Genomic DNA, 22,782 nt, shown 5'->3' on the forward strand with positions numbered 1-22,782 from the left:
CCAGTAAATGGATCGGTTGCCTTGACACAAATGAAGTTCAGTCTCAGAAATTAAATGGAATGATTATTCACTGAGGTCGAGAATCCCAGACAGACTCTAAAGACTAAAGCGGCAGCATCTTCACTGACAGCACCATTTACTCCACAACACTTAAAGAAACAGATCACAAAAATGGATAGTGTCGTTCCAAACTGGATGCTGTCAAACTCCAAAAAGGACAAGAAATGTGATTAAAATGGACCAAGATATGAAGAGTTTGGTTCCAAAACACCATTTAAAAAAAAATGTAGTTTCTGCCAAAATCAGCATTGTATCTGGTCGGTATTGAAAAGTCAATTTTTAATTTTACGCAAAATCGATATCCACCGAGTTATTCTGTCATGTTTTCTCTCTTTTTTTCCAAACCGCGACAAACGCCAGTCTCCCTTCTCTGCAGAATGCGATATATCCGCTCAACCAATCACAACGCACCATTCCACGCACTGTAAATAGTAACAACCAATCACAGCACACCATTCCACGCACTCTAGACAGTATTGGCGGCGCTTTGAATACATCCGGCATCCTAGTTTGACTCATCTATTTTGTACTTTGTGATCAACAAACAAACTTAGGGCTGCACGATAAATCGCATGCGATCTCCATCACGTGCTTTCAGATGGAGCGGCATTTACTACACAGAGCCGTAGATCACTGCAATATCGCGTTCATAATCGCAGATGACTCACATTCGATTATGAACACGATATTGCGTAGCTTGTCAGTGTAAGTGTTTTTATTAATGCCATTAATGTTTTTGTTAATACAGCGTATAGCAAAAACACACTCACATTAGCTTCAGAAAATAAAAAAAGAAATGTTTTTTGTTTTGTGCTTTTACTTTCAAATTTGTAAGATGAACATTCACATGCACATCCTGCAACATATTTGAGATTTCTGCAGCTTAACAGCAGCAGGATTGACACGAGTCAATATTATATGAATATTTTTTCCCTACGAGTAGAATGATGTATACTCACTACATGCATGTATGGAAAATTGCTCTATCATGCTGTTTTAGAACACAGTAAGCATCCCGTTGAGTGTCTTACTCTCTTGTCCATTTACATAAACTCGGCACACGTCCAAAGTGTCCAAAGTAAATGGAGACTGTGAGACACTGCGTCCCGTACCTGTCCTCTGAGAGCATCACCTAATGATGACGTCTTTGCCTGTCCTTCCCATCTGCTCCTCGAAAACCAACACCAATGCAGCAGAACTATGCCATCATCACGCCAGGAGCCAAACAAGCTTTATGACTGGATGCTAAACCATGCATGCCATGCACTTAAATCAGCTGGATAGAGAGAGAGTTTAAGAAATATTTGAATGAATGAGTGAATGAGGACTATACAAAAGATCAACCAGAATGGCATATTACAATACTCGGACAGTGTTTACTGCAGTGCTGAATCTACAATAAATCAATGCTGAGTGCCATTTGAATCGATCTAATGATTCATTCACTGATTGAATCATTCAGAGTGGTTCTTCCCTCATTCAAAATAAATAAAAAACTATTATGTTGAACTTAAGACTTAAATCAATATGGCAACAGACAGGGTGTTCTTTTGACAAGATATACATTCAGAAGAGAGCTTTGATGGTACTTTTAAAAATTAAATTAAATGAACCAAAATCTAATTTTTTTTTGTTTTTTTTTGTTTTTGTTTTTAGAAGAGAGCTTTGATGGTACTTGATGGTACTAACCATCAGTGCACAATTTTCCACACCACAATCTGTCAAGCACATCTTACCAGCAAACATACACTCGTTCACTTCCTTCTCTTCACTCTCTGAGGCAGAAGTCTCCAAACTCATCCTTTCTAATCATCCTACTACTTGTCCGCTTGATCCTATTCCATCTCATCTCCTTCAAGCCATTTCTCCTGCAGTTGTACCTGCACTCACTCACATTATTAACACATCCCTTCACACTGGTGTTTTTCCATCAGCATTTAGACAGGCTCGTATAACCCCACTACTTAAGAAACCCACCCTTAACCCCTGCTAAATGTCTAAATGTAAATGTAAATGTACTTAAAATAAAATAAAATAAAAACTCTGCAACCAAAATGTTTTTTTAGAGGAAAGCTTACTTTTTAACATAAATTAAAGAAATAAATACTTCTTTAAAATTAATAATAAAAAATAAAAAAATTAATTAAAATAAATTATGCAACCTAATTATTTTTTTTTTGGACTAAAAGAATCATCATTACAGTATTAGAATCATTAAGCAGAATATAAATTGGAAACAGAATCATAAAATTCCTCGGTTCCCATCTGTAGCTGTATTTTGAGTGTGTGTGTGTGTGGTAACACCACATCAGCAGCTGTGACAGCAGTGAAGTTACAGATCTATCAAACGCTCAGTAAAGATTAATGCTTTATTCAACGAGGCCAAACAGGGTGTGAAATGAGTAGAAGCAAGCAGGTGTACAAAATGAAAATGCGCACAAACACACACACACACACTCTAAAGAAAACATACTCTAACCTTGACAACCGCACATGCATTATGGTGCCAACGGGTTTTTATTGTTTCATGTAGGGATGCACCGATACCACTTTTTCCAGTACTCGCCCGATACCGATACTTTTAGGTTTTGTACTTGCCGATACCGAGTACCGATACCGATATTTTTATTGCATTTGTACATTTTTTAAATATTGGTAGTGAATGCCCCTATGAATGTTTTTATTTTTACGATTTAGTTTTAATCCAAATGATGCATGTGCTAAGAGAGTGAACATCAAAGATCACACAACAGAAGTGCACACGCTCTCTCTCTCTCTCTCTCTCTCTCCCTCCCTACCGTTAAGTAACTTGTGCATTGTTTTACTTACTTGTTTTTGACATATCCGACCGAACTACAAACTTTCCAGTGATGTCTGTGAGAAAGGGATATTAACTCGAAAAGCTGCCGCGCACTCAACCCACTCTGCGTGCTTTGCTTATCAGCTCGCACACGTCAGCTATACAGGCGTTAATACTGAATTTTAACATTATATTCATTGCATACATATATTTCGTAGACATCCTTAATCTCTAATAACCATTCTGCTGTCTGTTGTTGGTGTTTCTTTGTCTAAATACGGCACTTATCGCATGCTGTGTGGTATCAGCGTTTGGTATCGGGGCATTTTAACGAGTACGAGTACAAGTACAGGAGCTCAGTATCGGGCCCCATACTGATACCAGTATCGGTATCGGTGCATCCCTAGTTTCATGTCAACTCGCTTAGTTTAATGACTGACGGCTTTTTATGAGATGCGTTTCTGCACTTTACCTTGCACAACTTACACACACATTACAATAAACCAGAAGCAGACACACATTCATCTCTCTCACAAACACCTCAACAGCTTCTGCAGACTTCAAAACATCAGCGTCCATCACAACGATCAGCTTCTGAGAGAGATGCAAGCCTCATATTCACCCAAACACCAAACAAAATCAAATCTTCAAAATCATGATCATGAAACCCATCAACAACACTTCAAGGTCATATTTCACATCAAAATAAAATGAATAATAATAATAGACAAAAAAAATATTGATTTCAGCCAGGATCATTCAATTTGTGAGAATTGTGACATTATTTTCATGACAAATCGGCCTCAAATTCTTATTACTACAACACATAAATATAAATTAATACTGCCTATAATGAACAAACATTTAAATAAAATTCAATAGAATTTCTCATTTTTGTACTTATTTCAGTGCATCTAATGTGCCTAATAGATCTTATTAACATTAAAAAACAACCTAAAATATTTAATAATATTTATATTTTATATGTGCTTAAATATGTAAATCAATAAATACATAAATAAAATTAAACTATGCAACCTTTTGTTTTTTTTTAATAAAAATGATAATTTTACCCAATATTTTCAATATTATAATTTTCTAATGGTTTATCATGTTGACTTTAAAGGCAGTACAACAAATACAACCATGAAATATAAAATTTAAAGAATACATCATCAAATTACAGCAAGGAAAATTTGATGTCCTTGCATTACTGTGAGAATTGTGTTTAATTGTCATGAAAATAATGTCACAATGCAAAACCTTAATGGTCAAAAATGTCTTGTTTCTTTCTCTTGTGCTTCTTTCCCGTTTCAGTGTGAAATACAATGTGTTTTTGTGAGATTCATCTGACTGACAGAGAAGCGGGAAAGATCAGGTGATCAGTCGGACCAGTCTGAGGAATGTGGAACTGATGCTAAAGACAGAAGCCAGCCAACATACACACACACACACACACACACACACACACTCAACAGCTGCCCGACGTATCTGCTTCCTTAAGGAGCAACAGGAGAAAGAATGTGCCTCCTGATAATGAGCTCTGTCACAATCTACATCTCACACACACACACACACTCTTAAAGCGGTGGCGATGTCTTCCCATGAGTCTCTGCTCCGCTTCATTCCAGCGGTCAAGCGTCAGTCACCGCCTCAGGAATCACAGGACGACCCTGGTACTTTGTGTTCTGCTGGTTAATGCATTGACTGCTCTTACCTGCCACTGAGTTCGGCCGAGGCATCATCAGACTGGACGAGTTCTGCATGGGATACTGGACGGGTCCCTCAGACCCTGTGGCTCCTGAAGTCTTCTTAGCAGTAGAGATGCTCCGTACCCCAGTCCCGGATGCTGACGCTTCCTCCTCGGCCACCGGAGAGCACGTGTCTTGCCGCACATGTTGAGCGCAGCTCCTTATGCTGCCCTCTTTACCCCACTCCAGACTGGAGCCGCTGCGGTCGTCATTCTCTGATGAGCTGGTGATGGTGGCTGGACGAGAGGAAACTATATTACTGACACACTGTGTGCATATGATTCTGATTCATTCATTTAAATTGATTCTATTCAATTCAAATCAACAGTGCAGACTACATTTCTGACAAACAATGTCACAAGTCTTTCACAATCTTGACTAGTTAGAGATACAACATATACTCTCTATTTTGGATTTATTCTTGACATGTAAATAACATAAAGCAGTCCTGAAGTCCATGCTATAAATGATCTAGCAAAAGCAGATTAAATAAATAAATAATTTTTTTATATATATATATATATAAATTATATATATATTTGATAAACAGCTAATTTCTCATGTAGTTTAACTTTAGTTTATGTACTAAAATAAGTAAAACTGAAATTACAAGTAATAAAAATTATATAGACGTACATAAAAAAAAACTATAACTATTAAAAATGACAAAAACAAATTACTAAAACTTTATCTAAAATTAAAATGAAACTTAACTTTAAGTGAAATAAAATCAAATATAAAAAAAATTATTTCAGCTAGTTTAACTTTAGTTTATGTACTAATACAGCGAAAACTGAAATAAAATTAATAAGAATTATATAGACATACTTTAAAAATATTTGAAAAATAAAAATATTAATAACAACTGTAATAGTATATAATTGTGTATATAGATATATCTTGTCATGGCAGCCAGTCAAAATTAAATAAATAATTATTAAAAAACAAACAAACAAATGACATATATATATATATATATATATATATAGTACCAGTGCTAATCTGCAGCATTGGAGGAGACCTACAAATAATATAAAGTGAAAATCTTCACACAACCCCTCAAAGAGGCAGAGATGAAGACTGGCTAACAGGAAAACGTGTAAAAGAAAACGTCAGAAAAAGAAAGATCACGGCTTCTGAAGTCAATCTCAGATGAGCATCATTACCACTCATAAATTCTGATGAGTCACTGACCTTATCAACACTTTCACCTGATCGCCGTTTCACGCTGCTAATGAGCACCAACCTCAACAACAAACTACCCATTACAAACACGCTGCTCACTCTGCATCAGGATGGATGTTTGTGTGGATCAGTGTTTGCTATCGCTGCTAATAACTCTGCCTTTTTTCATTCGAATTAAAAGATAAATAAACAAACAATGAGAGTGAGAGTGTGTGCATTCATGCACGTGTGTTTGTTCACTGATCTGAGGGGGGCGGATGAATCTCTGGGTTTAGTTTCAGCTCCTGACTTTATTACTAAATAACATGCGTGACAACAGCTGCATGTGCCATGTGTCAGTGCTCGCACATGCACGCACACACACACACACACACACACACACACACGCTTATACAGTCGGCTCCAAACATCTGAGAGGGCTGGTGAAGATGATCTCCATTTTGAGTGACAAGTGAATCTGAATGTGAAAATGTGTCAGTATTTGGTCTCTTCTGCTGTAATGACAGCAGCACTGAAGCTATATGAACTAAACCTGATGATCACGTTCTCCAGCATGATTTCAGATGATCCAAAGAGCATCAATAACATCTGGCTCTACAAAGTCACATGATCAATGACACTCATTTACTTACACATACAACTAGGGAACAGTCTTGGGTTCCCAAACCTTTTGACCAATGAAACTCCATGACTGAATTGCTGGAACATATTTTTTTTGATGATTTTTCACAAACTTACATGTTGGGTGAGTACATTTATAAATTAATAAATAACTAAATAAATAGAGCACAATCTTTGGATTGCTGGAAATTATTTTTTGAATTGCTGGAAATTATTTGACAATTCTTTACAAATTAATTTTTTTTTAATTATTTTATAGACACTGCACTCACAAAAAATAATTCTAACCAATATACTAGAAAAAAATCATATGCACTAAATACTTATACTGACAAAAAATGTATAGCCTGAATGCACTGTAAGTCGCTTTGGATAAAAGCGTCTGCTAAATGCATACATAAATAAATAAATAATAAATAAATAAACAAATCAATCAATCAATCAATCCAAACAATCTCGGTTTCCCAAACTTTGTGACCAATGAAACTCCATGACTGGATTGCTGGAATTATTTGTTGTTAATTTTCCACTAAATAAATAAATAAATACATAAAATGCCATAAATGAAAGAAAGAAAGAAAGAAAGAAAGAAAGAAAGAAAGAAAGAAAAAGAAAAATCTCCAAAATTTGAAAGAAAGAAAGAAAGAAAGAAAGAAAGAAAAAGAAAAATCACAATTTTGGATTGCTGGAAATAATTTTTGACTATTCAAAATTCAATTTTTTTAAATAATTTTAGACACTGCATTCACAAAAAGCAATTCTAACCAACATACTAGAAACATAGAAAAGAAAATATAGAAAATATAAAAAACAAGCAAACAAATACATGGGTTCCCAAAAATTGTGACCAATGAAACTCCATGACTGGACCGCTGGAAATTATTTTTGACGATTGTTCAAAAAAATCTTTTATAGATACTGCACTCACAAAAAGCAATTCTAACAAATGAAATACTGAATACTAGAAACAATTACATGCACTATAGAAATTGCTATAACTTTTTAGGTTTGCTTTTATTTCCCTGATTTTTCCAGGCATTCTTAAAAGTCCAGGGTTTTCATGACTATGAGAACCCATTAAACATTTCTTCTTCATTGTTGAAATGTTTAAAAATCCTCAAACACTGCTTCTTTCTGGGTTTCAATAAAAGAGAAGCAGCCAGATGTTCAATGTGGTGTCAGATGTGCCGAGCTCACAGTATCCATGCACACGTGTCTCAGTGACTGCATCTAAACAGCTGTTCACACTCTTTCTGAACTGAATGTTTTCCTTTTCTTTCTGCTCATTCTTCACAAACTGAGTGGGTCACACAGGCCAAACACGCTCCTCTACATCAAAGCAACATGTTCCCCACTGAAAAAAATGATCGTGATTTTAACGGTAAAAGACCGTAAAAATGCTACAGTAAAAGCCTATTAACTGGTTAACGGTAAGTTCCCCTACTGTATACGGTGAAAAACAGATTTCTGAACTTCAGAAATCAGTATAATAACATTAAATCAGTTGTATCAATGAAATACGATTTTTAAATGTAAATTTAAATTAAATTCATTAACCAAAAATGCTGCTACCGTATTTTTTTACGGTAAAATTCTGGCCGTAAATTTTACTGAATTTTTTCAGCAAGTCTGCGGCTTTCTCTCATCCTAAAACTCTGTGTAAAGAGCAAATGACACTGACAACAGGACTAATGCATCAAACACCAGCAGAACCAATTTCTGTGTAACCCGTTCACAAAACAATTCTTGCAAGGATGGATTTTACAAACAATTTACACCGAAATTCGCCATGCTTCTTATGTGTACTACATCTAAAGGACAAAATAAACTCATCGCAAGCCAAATGCTTGCTTGGCTATAATTCAGGGTCAGATGCCCCTTTCTAACTACAACTTTGTGGTAATAACACATATTCTCCAATATTTTCTCAGAAACTAGGACTGCCAGCCTGTATGGTGCATAATTCATAGAGAAATGTTTAATCTTTCGATCTGCAACCGAAAAAAATGCAGAGCGGAGCTCAAAACTGACTTTCTGAAGCAGCCAAGCTGCATCAACACCTCGTCCTGCGAAACCCCCCACGTTTGGATCTGCAGGCCAACATGAGCTGAGATTTCAGCTCGCTCTCATTCTCCACAAAATGAAGCAGAGCTTGTGGAGCACAGGATGATGGGAAGGGGTTTTAATGGGGTGATGAAAATCCAAAACTGGTGATGGTGGGCCAGCTTTTCAGTTATTGGGTGACATAGAAATGCTCAGGTCATATGTTACTGAAAATCTAAATATAAGCATATTTTCCTCACAGATTCTTATTACCATAATGTGCAACAATCTCATTCCCATTCATTTAATGTCAAAAATCTAATAAAATCTAAATCAGTCTGGACACACTTTTTAAATTCATTTTTTTATAATAGCTTTTAGAATAATTTTGTTTTTTTATAAATATTTTATTTGTATATTTTCCATTTTCATTATAATTTTAGTTAGAGTTTTAGTAATTTTATTGTGTTTTTGCTATTTTTAGTAGTTTTAGTATATGTCTATATAGTTTTTATAAATGTTTATTTTAGTTATTTTCAAGTTAAACTAAATAAAAATCAGAAATGTTGCCTTGGCAACTAGCTGAAATAAAAAGTTTTTTATATTTGATTTCAGTTAATGTTTATTTTATTTCAAGAAACGGAAACCTTTTTATGGTTTTAGTTTTAGTTAACTATAATAGTCCTGGTCCCGACTGGATGATGGTCATTTAACTAGATTTTACAGTGCTGAGATTCTTTTTCATTATGCTAATGAGTATTTGCGGGGAAGATGTTGATTTTGAGTTCGTGTGTGTGTGTGTCTCACCGATGATACCGCTGTCTTTGCTCTCGAGGGTGGAGCTGGGGCTGATGATGGTTCCACAGACAGGACGGCCGCTGTTACTGTTTAAGGTGGAGCAGGGACTGTCCGTACATGGAGACGCCGTGCTGCTGGTCAGAGTAGAACATGGACTGATTCCCTGATTCACTGGACACTGCAGAGAGACAACAGAGAGACACACTGATGTGCTTCAGCAGAAATAATCCAAACACTGTTATCTGGATTATATGAAGGGGCAGAAGAGAGATGAGAGAGAGAGAAAAGGATTGTACCGCCAATGTTGAGTTTAATGCACAACAGCTAAATCAATGCCAGAGTCTGAGGTTTCTCTTCATTCAAATAAAACCCACCAGCAGAAATAAACAACTAATGAAGCAAAAGGCCTTGACATGCCACCAGAACCTCATCCAAAGACCTTTCACATGCCTCAAGCCAGAACTTCACAGAATACCTACAGAAAACCACCTATTAGTATCTATATTCAAAATCTCAATAAACTTACTGACATGACGTAGAGTCACAAGGGTTTACAGTGCTTCTCTATGTCATTTCCTGTTTCAAATGTTTCCTGTCACATTACAACAAAACTGCTTTCTATAATTAATGGCATGCTAATTATTAATATTTAGATATAAAACTGATTCATTGTCAGTAATTATATTATTATAATAAATATATAAAATATTATTATTTTTATTACCATTAAATATTATGGCAAAGTATTTCAGCTTTTAAATGTAAAAAAAATATTTTTTCTTTATTAATTAATCTCCAGTAAAGATTTTCAGACATTTTTGTCTTTAAGACCCCAAAAAAATTGTTCAGAAACTTACTGTCTTGACATACAGTCATGAGGGTCCTCTTCTGTGCCATTTCTTGTTTTAAGGTTTTCATCACATGACAACAAAATGACTTCCTCCATGGTAATTATACCACACTGATATTTAAATATAAAACCGTTTTATTGTTTTTAATTATAATAATATAATATATAAATAATGATAATATTTAGATAATTTAGATAACAACAACAATTATTATTATTATTATTTCTACTATTTTTTCCCTTCTCGAGAGTCTCTCGGTCACCATCTGGGACTCAACCACAACCTTGGGAGTTCCTCTCTAAGAGAGTACTTTGTGTAGGATGTGTGCGGTCCCACAAAACACGATCTGTGCTTCAAAGACACTTGGCTTCCCTGGGATCTGATCCAGATATCGGTGTGAACCTTTCTTCATGCATCTCAGGGCTCCTATCACAACTGGCACTATCTTTGTTCTTGTGTTCCTCTTGTACTTGGTGAGCTCGTCGTTCTCTTTCTCCACTGGTATCACGACATCAATGAGCAGGCACATCTTGTCCTTCTCGTTGTGGACAATGATATCCGGGTGGTTTACACTGATGGTCAAGTCGGTAAACACACCCTTGTCCCTCATGATGGTACAGTCGTTGTTGTTCACTGCTGGTTGTGGGACATTCTCATTCCACTTGTCGGGTACTTCAACACCAAGTTCCTTGCAAATCATCCGATGGATATAGCTTGCAACTTTATGTCACTCCATATAGTCTGTGCCAGAAAGTGTGGAGCCACCAGAAATTGTGTGACTGACTGTTTACTCAGTTATTCCACACATTCTACATCTACCGTCGTACCTGGTGTTAAGTGCTTGATCCTGGGCAGCGATGATCAGACTGGCTTCCTTGTCTACAAACGGCTCATTCAGATATTTGAAGAACTTACCGTGGAGAGCCTTCTCCTTCACACACTCGATCCGATCTCGTTCGATATTCTCTCTCAGTGCTCGACCTTCATCCAGAGAACTCCAGCTTGGCTTTCCGCCCACCGTTTTAGCGCTCTCTGGATGATCCTCGTGCCTGGGAAGGCCATGGCCACAGCCATATCACCCTGTAGCCCAAGACCGGTTGCCCAATGAAGCTAAGCAGGGTTGAGCCTGGTCAGGAGACCTGGATGGGAGACCTCCTGGGAAAACTAGGTGCTGCTGGAAGAGGTGTTAGTGACGCCAGCAGAGGGTGCTGCTCACCCTGTGGTCTGTGTGGGTCCTAACGCCCCAGTATAGTCACGGGGACACTATACTGTAAAAAACACTGTCCTTCTGATGGTCCTGACTCTCTGTGTGGTCACTAAAAATCCCATGGCACTTCTCGTAAAGAGTATGGGTGTAACCCCGGTGTCCTGGCGGAATTCGCTCCACTGGCCCTTGTCAATCATGGTCTCCCTAATAATCCCCATCCACTGAATTGGCTCTGTCTCTCTCTCCTCTCCACCTGTAGCTGGTGTGTGGTGAGCGCACTGGCGCCGTTGCTCTGAGGCTGCCGTCGCACCATCCAAGTGGATGCTGCACACTGGTGGTGGTTGAGGAGAGACCCCTCATATGATTGTAACATGATTTGGGTGTACAACAGTACACATATAGTGCTATATAAATCCCTCATTCATTCATTCATAGTGTTTGCAGATCTCATTCGCCGTCTTCTTCAGGGCATACTTGGTTTTGCTGGCTTCATGCTTCTTCACCATACTCATGAGCAGTGTTGGGGAAAGTTACTTTTAAAAGTAATGCATTACAATATTGCATTACTTCATAAAAAAGTAATTAATTACGTTACTTAGTTACTTTTTATGGTAAGTAATGCATTACGTTACTTTTGCGTTACTTTTTCTCATCTGCCTTGGCCTCGTTTTTCTCTCTTCAGAAACAACAACAACAAAAAAAGAAACACAAATGGTATGTTTATCTAAAGTCATTTTTGCTTATTAGTATGGTTGATCATCGAAAGTCAGCAGCAGCATTAATAAAATGGAATTAAATACATAAATGATATTTGTGTTATTTAACATGTTTGCGTCATGTCCTGAGTTTGCATTTGACGGTTTTTATTCATTTTGAGGAATACTGAATCTGTTTTTGTGTGAGTGAAATGAGTAAATGCATGTTGACATTGAGTCTAGAGCTACAGTAACATCATGTTCACACAGCCTCTGCACACAACGCCTCTGCATTCGCTCCTGATTTCTCTCAACATGAGAACAGGAGAGCTGTCAGTCAATACATGGGAAACAGTAACTCAGAAAAAGTAACTCAGATATTTTCTTGTAAATTAAAAAGTAATGCATTACTTTACTAGTTACTTGAAAAAAGTAATCTGATTACGTAACCCGCGTTTCCTGGTAATACATTACCCCCAACACTGTTCATGAGCTTGTCACTATCTCGCTCAATGTATTTGCTAAGGCCGACGATGGCGATGTTGTACGCAGACTCCAGCTCAATAAGCCTGCTTCCACCATCGCGTCTCTTGATGTACAATCGGTCTGTGTCTGCTTTCGGATGGTGCATGCCGTGCATCGTTAGCAATTTCCTTGTCTTTCCATCTTCCTGATCTCCTCTACTCTCCAATCCATCGTGCCGAAGCTGTATGTAGGGACAGGGACTGCTAAACTGTTGATAGCACTGATCTTGTTCTTGGCATTGAGCTTGCTCCTAAGTGCCAGACAGACTCGGCAGTAATACTCCTTGGTGATCTTACTCTTCATCTCATTGTGCTGAATACCATCGCCTTCGTCGATGCCTAGGTACTTGTACACTTTGTCCTGCTCGAGGTTCTTGATGGACGAACCTCTGCTCAGCTGGATGTTGTGGCTATTGACTCATACGTCTCTCATGTAGACAACAGTTGCGCATTTGTCTTGTCCAAACTCCAATCGGATGTCGTCACTGAACGTCTTGATAATGTGCATTACCTGCTTGAGCTGCTTCTCGTCTCTACCGAAGATCTTGAGGTCGTCCATGTAGAACAGATGGCTCATGATGTTCTTGTCGTCGACTGCATATCCCATACCTTGACAGTTCAACATTTATTAATAATAATAATAATTATTATTATTATTATTATGATATTTAAATATAAAACTGTTTCACTGTAATTAATTATATTAGTACTACTAAGTATTTCAGCGTTTAAATGGTAATGATTTGAAATTTACACCCACTAGACATTTTTGACTTTAAAATCAAATCAAAAATATCAACATTTTAAGAAACTTACTGACCCAACATTCAATCATGAGGGTCCACAGCGGTCCTCGATGTAATTTCTTGCTTAAAGTGTTTCTTGTCACATAACAACAAAATAGCTTCCTGCATGTTGATTACACCACACTGTGATATTAAATTTTTATATCTGAATATAGAACTGCTAAACTATTATTATTATTATTATTATTATTATTAATAATAATAATGCATTTAAATATACAACTATTTCACTGTTTATTATTATTATTATTAATACACATTTAAACATAAAAGTATTCTATGGTTTATGATGATGATTATTATAATTATTATGCCAATAATTATGCCATTTTTTTCAAGTATTTCAGCTTTTAAATGTTCATTATTTTTTGACACTCAGACATAGACATTTTTGACATCAAAACCTCCCAAAAATATCATAATTAATTTCAATTCAGACTTTGAAAACAGGTGCTTTCATTTCACTGTCTGGGTGAATTTATTTCTGAACACGTTTTTGAATAACATAACAGGTCTAGACAAAATAAAATGAAATACCATCACGTTATTGACTGTTCAACAGCCTGAATTAAGCAGATTGTTTACATCCTTTTCTCTTAGACCCCAAACACCAGCAGCCCCTCTGAGTCATCGCTGGACTGTGAGTCAGTCAAGGTCACAAAACCAGATGAAAGTTCCTTTAAAACAAACTTCCAGCTGGCAGCCTGATGAAACAGATTAAAGACCTTCACCGAATCCCACTGGACAACATCATCCAAGAACACACGACGCAGATCATTACCAATTCTTTAAAAGACGCACATTGTTGCTTCCCTCTTCATGCAATTCCCACAGGCACTCAGAGCGACGAAGCATTATGATTTATTACACAAAAGCATTGCACACGAAGGGCGTTCGGACCACAGCCTCAGCTTAATTATCTCATCATCTGAAACCCTGACAGAACAAAACTATTTCTGGAGCAGACCTCAAGTTAACATGACTCAAGTTTCTGGTCGCCGGCTCTGCAGCGGTTCAGAGCGAACGGGAATGACTTACTGTGGTGGCACACAGACACACTCCTCATCACGTCTCACACTGACAGACGGCAAACACACGGCTTTAATCCTTGAGGTTTTCTCCCGTCTGTCTCGCTCTCTCACTCTGGCAGCGGCTGCGGAAAATACCTTTTTTTCATTCTTGTCATCCATAGGTATGCGCGTGGAGCCCGGGATGCCTTCACCCAGCAAGAACCCCAAGCGTGTCATCAACTCCTGAGTGGCGGGGGAGGGGCCTGGAGAGAGAGAGAGAGAGAGAGAGAGAGAGAGAGAGAGAGACCTTACAGGATCTGCGCAGATACACACCAGCGACTGCAACACATTCATTCACAGCCATTCACTGGAACAAGCACAAGATGGGAGTCACAAGGAATGTCATGATTCAGAACTCAAACTGACTATGTGCTTCTGACTAGAACAGAATCGAATACAATAGTTTTAGTCATTGTTTTTGAAACAACAAAAGGCTGTTTAGCAGCTCACAAGGTTTGGCATAATACAAAAAAAGTATAGATACAAATAGAGATATTAAACTCTAAACTCCAGAAGGTAATAGTGCAAAATATCGTACTATAAAATATATACAATGGTTTGTGCCAGACAGAGTACTTTGTCGAAATAAAAAATGTAGTGCTGAGAACAATATACATAATATGTGTATACTAAATGTTAAGGATAGCAAGATATACAGTATACAGGTTCATCTCAAAAAATTAGAATATCATGAAAAAGGTCAATATTTTTTGTCACTCATTTCAGAAAGTGAAACCCATATATAGATTCATTACACATAGAGTGAAATATTTCAAGCCTTTATTGACACCATGACTTTCCAATATTGAACTTTTTCACAATATTCTAATTTTCTGAGACACTGAATTTTGGGTTTTCATTATCTGTAAGCCATAATCATCAAAATTTCAAGAAATAAAGGCTTGAAATATTTCACTCTATGTGTAATGAATCTATATAATATATGGGTTTCACTTTCTGAAATGAGTGACAAAATATATTGACCTTTTTCATGATATTCTAATTTTTTGAGATGCACCTGTATGTACATATATACACACACACCCTCACACACATACACACATACTGTGTATATATATATATATATATATACATACATTCTATTTGTACAGACTATTCTTACTATTTAAATTTAAACCATTGATTCTGGCCAAAATATCCATAATCCATAATAACGCTTCTTCCAGTGAAAAAGATACACTGTTTACAATCCAATAATTTCCTGACAAATAAAATCACGTCCTATATCACATTTTCCAATTAAATTACAATGAATGAGAAAGTAAAAAGTGCAACGCGGAAGAGAACCGAATCCGGTAACAACATGCTGTCATCTTGTGAAGCCAAAATCTGCATGTTTGTAAGAAACAAATCCATCATTAAGGTATTTTAACTTGAAACAGTCACTTCTGGCCAAAATATGAGTCCATAATCCATAATAACGCTTCCTCGAGTGAAAAAGTCCATCTCCTGTTGTCTCTCACATCAAAATCCACACACGTATTTCTGTAGAACTGTTTTAGACTGTTTCAGTTTGTAAACAGTGCTTGATCTGTGTAGATTTCTCTCCTGATTCAGATAAGATTATTTTTTCATTGGAGAAAGCAATATTTTGGATTGAGGACTCATATTTTAGCCGGAAGCAATGGTTTGATGTTAAAAATGCCTCAATGATTTGTTTCATCATTTTGTTTTCAAATTTGTACAGACACACAGCTTTTGTCTTCTCCAGATGTTAACGGATGGACTGGAGTGGTGTGGATTACTTGTGGATTATTGTGATGTTTTTATCAGCTGTTTGGACTCTCATTCTGACGGCACCCATTCACTCCAATGGTGAGCAAGTGAGGAATGCTACATTTCTCCAAATCTCATGAAGAAACAAACTCATCTATATCTGGGATGGCCTGAGGGTGAGTACATTTTCAGCAAAATTTCATTTTTGGGTGAACTATTGCTTTAACAGTTAGAAACACTGATGAACAAAACAAAACAGTGCAAAAATATGAAAGATAAAAGTGAAAGTCTCTATAGAGAGTTTATGAGCAAATAATGACTCAAATGTTCCTCAAACAACTCATATGACTTAGAAAAGTAACACTGTAGCACAGAAAAAGATAAAATGCATGCATGAAGATAAAAAAGCAACATGAGGGTGAGTAAATAGACAAAATTGACAAAAAAACTATTTCTTCAGTCTGTATGGAGTGAAAGCAGGTATGAATATGTGATCATGAGAATGAACAGATGAAGGGGAGTTTATTATTAATTTCCATTTTCTCATTACTCTTTCATCTCTCTCATCTCAGTGCCACACATATTAATAACAAGCATTCCTGTAGATTCAGAGCGCTCACACAAAACTCTCTCCCAGCACACAAGTTTGGATCTAAAAGGGACTCAAAATAAATTTTTGAAAATTTGATTCCAAAATCTGAAAGCTAATTCACATTCACAAACAAAAGCTAATTTTTATTTATTTAAACACATATCTGATTGGCTAAAGAGAATGTATAAAAAACACAAACTTGTAAATCTGTGCCTGGCAGGAAAGTCTGCAAATAGGCACATAAATTCACAGTGATCAACGGTTTGCAAATACACATTCAACAATCAGTTGATACACATACAAACATTCAGAAATGTGCAAACATACTTGGATATTCATGAATTGTTTTTGCATTTGAGGATATTTGGCCTGAGATTCATTTCACAAAATACAAGGTATTTCAGTCCTTTAGACGCCTTGAATGGGGAGATCGATTCACTTTGGAGGGAAAGCAGCACTTGTGATACTAAGGCCTGCCACACTAGACAATTTTCAAATGTTAAAACTGTGGGAGACCACAGACATAATGACAGTTTCAACCGATTTTTAGCCTTATAATCCTCTGAATGCACAATCTAGAGGATCCGGCAGGACCGCGAGACCACACACCTGTCGATTGTAGGAATGATTTCACAGTGACTCGCGAGATCAAACGTGATTTAAGAAGAAAAACACATGGAGGACAATCGACATTGTCAGCTGGCTCTCCTGGCGCTAATTTCTGTTGTACAGTGAAAAACAAAAGAGAAAAAAAGAATATGGGTGATATTCTTTCTCAATACTCCACTGTCAGGTTTCAGCTATAGAAGCACACAACATCCGGTAGGTGACGCTTGCTCGCTCTCATTGGCTATCGCAGGGATCACGTTAGAGGCAGCCCCATCAAGAGTCGTAAATTTCAAACATGTTTGATATTTATGATTTGGGATCATGGAGGCTCTGATGCGATCGGGCGCAGTAAAATAATTGTAATGACACCACACAATTGAGGATGTTTTGGACAAAAAGTTGGTTGAGACAAGCCTTGAATCGGGCCTCACCCTCACGATCATTGATGGGTGCAAATCGGGCTCAAAATCGGGTGTAGCCAGCCTAAGATATCCAAAACATGCAACTACCTGACTGCATTTACATGTATAGTTATTAGATAATTAAGTCAAATGGCATTTAATCATGAAAATAATCTGATTGTTTAGAAAACATTGAATCAAATCTGATCGAAAGATAAAACCACAACCAATTTCAGTAATTTCTAGTCATATTTAGTCTTTCTAACATAACTAAACTACCGTCCAAAAGTTTGGGGTGAGTAAGATTTTTTTTTTTTTTTTGAGAAAGAAATTGATATTTTTATTCAGTAAGGATGAATTAAACTGGTCAAAAGTGACAGTAAAGACATTTATAATGTTACAAAAGTTTTCTATTTCAAATATATGCTGTTTTTAAGCTTTCTATTCATCAAAGAATCCTGAAAAATAAAATGTATCACAGTTTCCACAAAAATATGAAGCAGCACAACTGTTTTCAACATTGATAATAATCAGAAATGTTTCTTGAGCAGCAAATCAGCATATTAGAATGATTTCTGAAGAATCATGTGACACTTGGTTAAAAGTGGATGATCTTAGCCCTTTCACGGAATTGGTACCGACAGACTATGACTTTTTAAACTCTCCTCGTACCACAGGATGAGGTGGAGGCCTGGCTACGGTTTTTAAGACAATTTGTCTGCCGAAGTGTGAAATGGGACACTTTTTCCAGTTTCAAGATGATGTTGATGCAAATAGACGCACAAATTCCGGTGCTATGTGTGGTGATATATCGGCCTCCAAAAGAAAATAAGAATTTTATTTCGGATTTTACAGAATTTTTAGGAGGAATTAGGACGAAGTATGACAGACTTTTGATCCTCTGGGATTTTAATATTCACGTCTGCTGTCCATCTGATATATTGGCAAGAGACTTTTTAAATGTTTTTGAATCATTCAATTTAGTTCAGCATGTAAATGGTCAGACGCATAAATATGGTCATACTTTGGATCTTGTTTTTACTTATGGGTTGACTGTCAGGGACCTTGAAATTATTGATACTGGTTTTTATGACCACAAATCTGTGATTTGTAATATTTCTTTTTTATGTTCTGAAAGGAAACCAGGGTTTCCTACTTATAAATGTCGGAAACTGAATTCTAAAACTGTAGATGATTTTTGCACCATGTATAACAAGTTTGCTCTGGTGAATTTGGACAGTGAGAGTTCATTATCAAGTCTGGGTTCTGATGAACTTTTCTTTTCTTTGTCCTCGACATGCACTAATATTTTAGATTTGATTGCTCCATTGAAGACAAAAAGGGTTAAATTAAAATATGAACATTGGCTGAATGAGTTCACTCATGCGCTGCGTCGATTATGCAGACGGACAGAGCGCAAATGGAGAAAGGACAGGCTTCGAGTGTCTTTTGAGATTTTTAAGGGACTGTTATTTGACTATCAGAAATTAGTTGAAACCGTGAGAGAAAAATATTTATCCACTGTTATTGAAAAAAATTTTGGAAATCCAAGGGTCCTGTTTAATACTCTGGATGCAGTGATAAATCCACTGGTTTCAGTTGGATTTGAAGTTTCTTTACAATCATGTGATAAGTTTAAAAAAATTTTTTTAGATAAGATTGTTGAAATTAGATCTTCCATTCAAGACTTTGATTATGATCAACCAGAACTCATTGAAACTGGCTCTTCTGTTTTTCATCAGTTTAAGCCAGTTTCTCTGTCAGACTTGGCAGCGATTGTAAACAATTTGAATCCCTCCACCAGCCCCCAAGATTATATTTCTGTGCGCTTTCTGAAGCAGGTATTTAATGCTATTGGTCAGAGTATTTTGAAATTAATAAATAACTGCCTGGTGACAGGTTCTTTGCCAGGCGGTTTTAAGTATGCGATCGTGCAGCCGTTATTGAAGAGACCAAGTTTGGACCCTGCATATTTTTCTAATTATAGACCGATTTCGAAGCTGCCATTTCTCTCCAAGGTTTTGGAGAGGGCAGTGTTTATTCAACTGCAATAATTTTTGGAAAAAAACACTATTTTTGAAGTTTTTCAATCTGGGTTTAGGACAAAACATAGTACTGAATCAGCAATCTTAAGGGTTCAAAATGATATTCTTTTAAGTGCTGACTCAGGAGTGTCGTCGATTTTAATGTTGTTGGACCTGAGTGCGGCTTTTGATACCGTAGATCACGATATCTTAGTCTCTCAGTTGGAAAATCATGTCAGAATACGCAGGGTGGCCCTTGACTGGTTCAAGTCTTATCTTGCAGGTAGAAGTTTTGTGGTTAAACTTGGTGAACATCTGTCAATGCCAGCTCCACTAAAATGTGGAGTTCCTCAAGGATATATCCTTGCTCCTTTATTGTTTTCATTGTATATGCTCCCTGTGGGAAGTATATTTAGGAAGCATGCTGTTGCATTTCATTGCTATGCTGATGATATGCAGATTTCTTTGCCATTTTATAAGGAACATGGGTCTGCTTCGAGTCCGCTTGTAAACTGCTTTCTTGACATTAAAGGATGGTTGGCAGCAATTTTTTGCAAAATTGAGATCAACTTTGGGATCTTTGAATGTATTTAACAAAGCAGTGGTGAAAAATTTAGACGTATTATTTGATCCTGAATTTAAATTTGACAAACAAATTAATTATGTGGTAAAGTCCTGCTTTTTTAAGCTGAGACTTATAGCAAAAATTAAGCCCCTGCTGTCTTTTAGTGATTTAGAGACAGTCATTCATGCTTTTATTTTTTCATGCCTAGATTATTGTAATTCTCTTTATGTGGGTGTTAGCCAGAAAACCTTGGCTCGGGTACAGTCAGTTCAAAATGCGGCAGCGAGATTGCTGACTGGCACTTGAAAGCATGCCCATATTACCCCGATTTTGTCATCTCTTAAATGGTTGCCGGTTCAATTTAGAATTGAATATAAACTTTTATTGATTGTTTTTAAATATTTAAATGGACTGGCCCCAAAATATTTGGAAACATTGGTGAGCCAATATTCCTCTCTCAGGCCTTTGAGGTGTTCCGATCAGTTTCTTTTAGTGGTTCCCAGAACCAGATGTAAATCTAAAGGAGATCGTGCTTTTTTTCAGTTGCCGCCCCCAAACTCTAGAACGCACTGCCTATGCTTATAAATCTGCTCAGACCATTTCAATTTTTAAAGCCTCGCTAAAAGGTCATTTATAACCGTTTGCTTTTAATCAGCCAGAGTTTTAACATTAATTGGTGTTTGGTGTTTAAATTGTGAATGTACTGAGTCTGTCCTTTTTATTATTTTATTTATTATGCTTGTACAGCACTTTGGGCAACCTTGGTTGTATAAATGTGCTTTAAAACATAAATAAACAAACACTAAAGACTGGAGTAATGATCACAGGAATAAATGACATTTAACAAAATATTCAAATTGAAAACAGTTGTTTTAAATTGTTACAATATTTCACAATTTTTACAGTATTTTTTATCAAATAAATGCAGCCTTGGTCATTCAAAAAATCCTACAGACCCCAAACTTTTGAACTGTAGTGAAAGTCAATGGGATTTTTCAGTCATGTTTTCATTCAGCATTACTAAAAGATCAATCAAACCAATTATAATCAGTCAGTTTTTTTTTTTTCAAATGACTAAACAATAAACAATAGCAGTGCTTGCCGTAGTGCGGTTTGGTGATGTTGGACATCAGTTAGTGGTTGAAGAGCGCAATTACTTCCACAGATGTCATCTTGACATTTAAAAACAACACACGAGCCAACATCCCTCTCAAACGTGTCTCCATGTTTCCTCACCTCCGTCTGCTTTCATTCATGCTTGAGCGCTGCAGGGGCTCATTTACATGCTCCCCAAAACAGCAGCTCAGCAACGGAGGACATTTCAGCACCACTCTCGCCTTCCAGAGAAGAACCGAACAAACGCTCGCTCCTCGTTCATTCAGGCAAAACATCTGTTACTGCGAATGCCAGTGTCACAGCAACAAGCTGTTAACAGGTGCCCTTTCCACTGCCTGCGGCCCACACCCAACATCCCAGCAGACCACCATGTTCAGAATCAATAATTAACACTGAACTCATGTGCTTTTCTTCACTTGTTAGCTGTGAGGTCTTACACTGACATTTAGTTCATATGTCCAGTTTCTAAGTTGATTTCTGCTGGGCAATGTACATAAAAAAGCATATACATATCACTATATTTCAATATTACGAGCGCGACTTTAGCACTAGATTTAGCAACTTTCAGACCCTTTTAGCGGCTTTTTTTCCATATAATATTCATACTGACAAACCTAGCGACTTTTTTGGATAAACCTTAGCTATGGTTCATTTGGAAGATTTCGCCAGTGCTGTCCCGCGAACGCGAGGTCTGACTTTCCCGGAGAAGTGTCGCCTCTCTCGGCATCTGTTCTGTGCAGTGAGCGGCAGAGAAGCACCGCAGCGACTCGTCAATAAATTAGTATAAAACAGCGTTTCCTAGCACCTGTCGCTCACTGATTGTTTGGAATTATAAATATGAGCGTAGTTCGTCTGTTAATATCACATGCACTTTTTTGTTTGTTGCTTTTTATAGTTTGTTACTCAGACGCAGGCAGTGCGCTGCATGAGACAAAAAAGTAATACAGCCAAAACAACCGCATAGCCGCTCTTTAGTGTAGATGCATGTTGATTTTATCAGACGATGCCACGATTATAAATGAGACTGACTCCTGGTTAACATGTATTAAAAGGGGTCGTGTTTAGTCACTATTTAGTGTGGTATTTTTTGACAATATTCACTCATCATGACAGTAAAACAGGGCATTCTAAGTCAATATACTGCAGTATTTCCTCTCAATCAGTAGAAAATATGGTTAACACCCGGTCATGCATGAAAAAAAAAAATACCATTATGTACCGTGAAACCGGTATCATTTTGAAAAATACCGTGATATAAATTTTTGGTCATACCGCCCAGCACTATGAAATATCCATGACAATTGGAGTGATGGTTTAAATGAATCAG

The 22,782-nt window shown here is 36.9% G+C and overlaps 1 protein-coding gene across 2 annotated transcripts in view; it reads right to left on the reverse strand.

Annotated features, from left to right (window-relative positions):
• The window catches only part of LOC107675129 (protein TANC1-like), a 200,668-nt gene that overhangs the window by 57,368 nt on the left and 120,518 nt on the right, over window positions 1-22,782 (reverse strand). For both annotated transcript variants that reach the window (XM_016469356.1, XM_016469354.1), the window contains 3 exons: window positions 14,508-14,614; window positions 9,268-9,436; window positions 4,578-4,847 (listed from right to left, as the gene is read on the reverse strand). In XM_016469356.1, coding sequence (XP_016324842.1) covers window positions 4,578-4,847; window positions 9,268-9,436; window positions 14,508-14,614 — 546 coding nt within the window. The remainder of the gene's footprint in view (window positions 1-4,577; window positions 4,848-9,267; window positions 9,437-14,507; window positions 14,615-22,782) is intronic.

The sequence above is a fragment of the Sinocyclocheilus anshuiensis genome, unplaced genomic scaffold (assembly GCF_001515605.1).
Source record: "Sinocyclocheilus anshuiensis isolate Anshui unplaced genomic scaffold, SAMN03320099.WGS_v1.1 scaffold1005, whole genome shotgun sequence".
NCBI classification, from domain to species: domain Eukaryota; kingdom Metazoa; phylum Chordata; class Actinopteri; order Cypriniformes; family Cyprinidae; genus Sinocyclocheilus; species Sinocyclocheilus anshuiensis.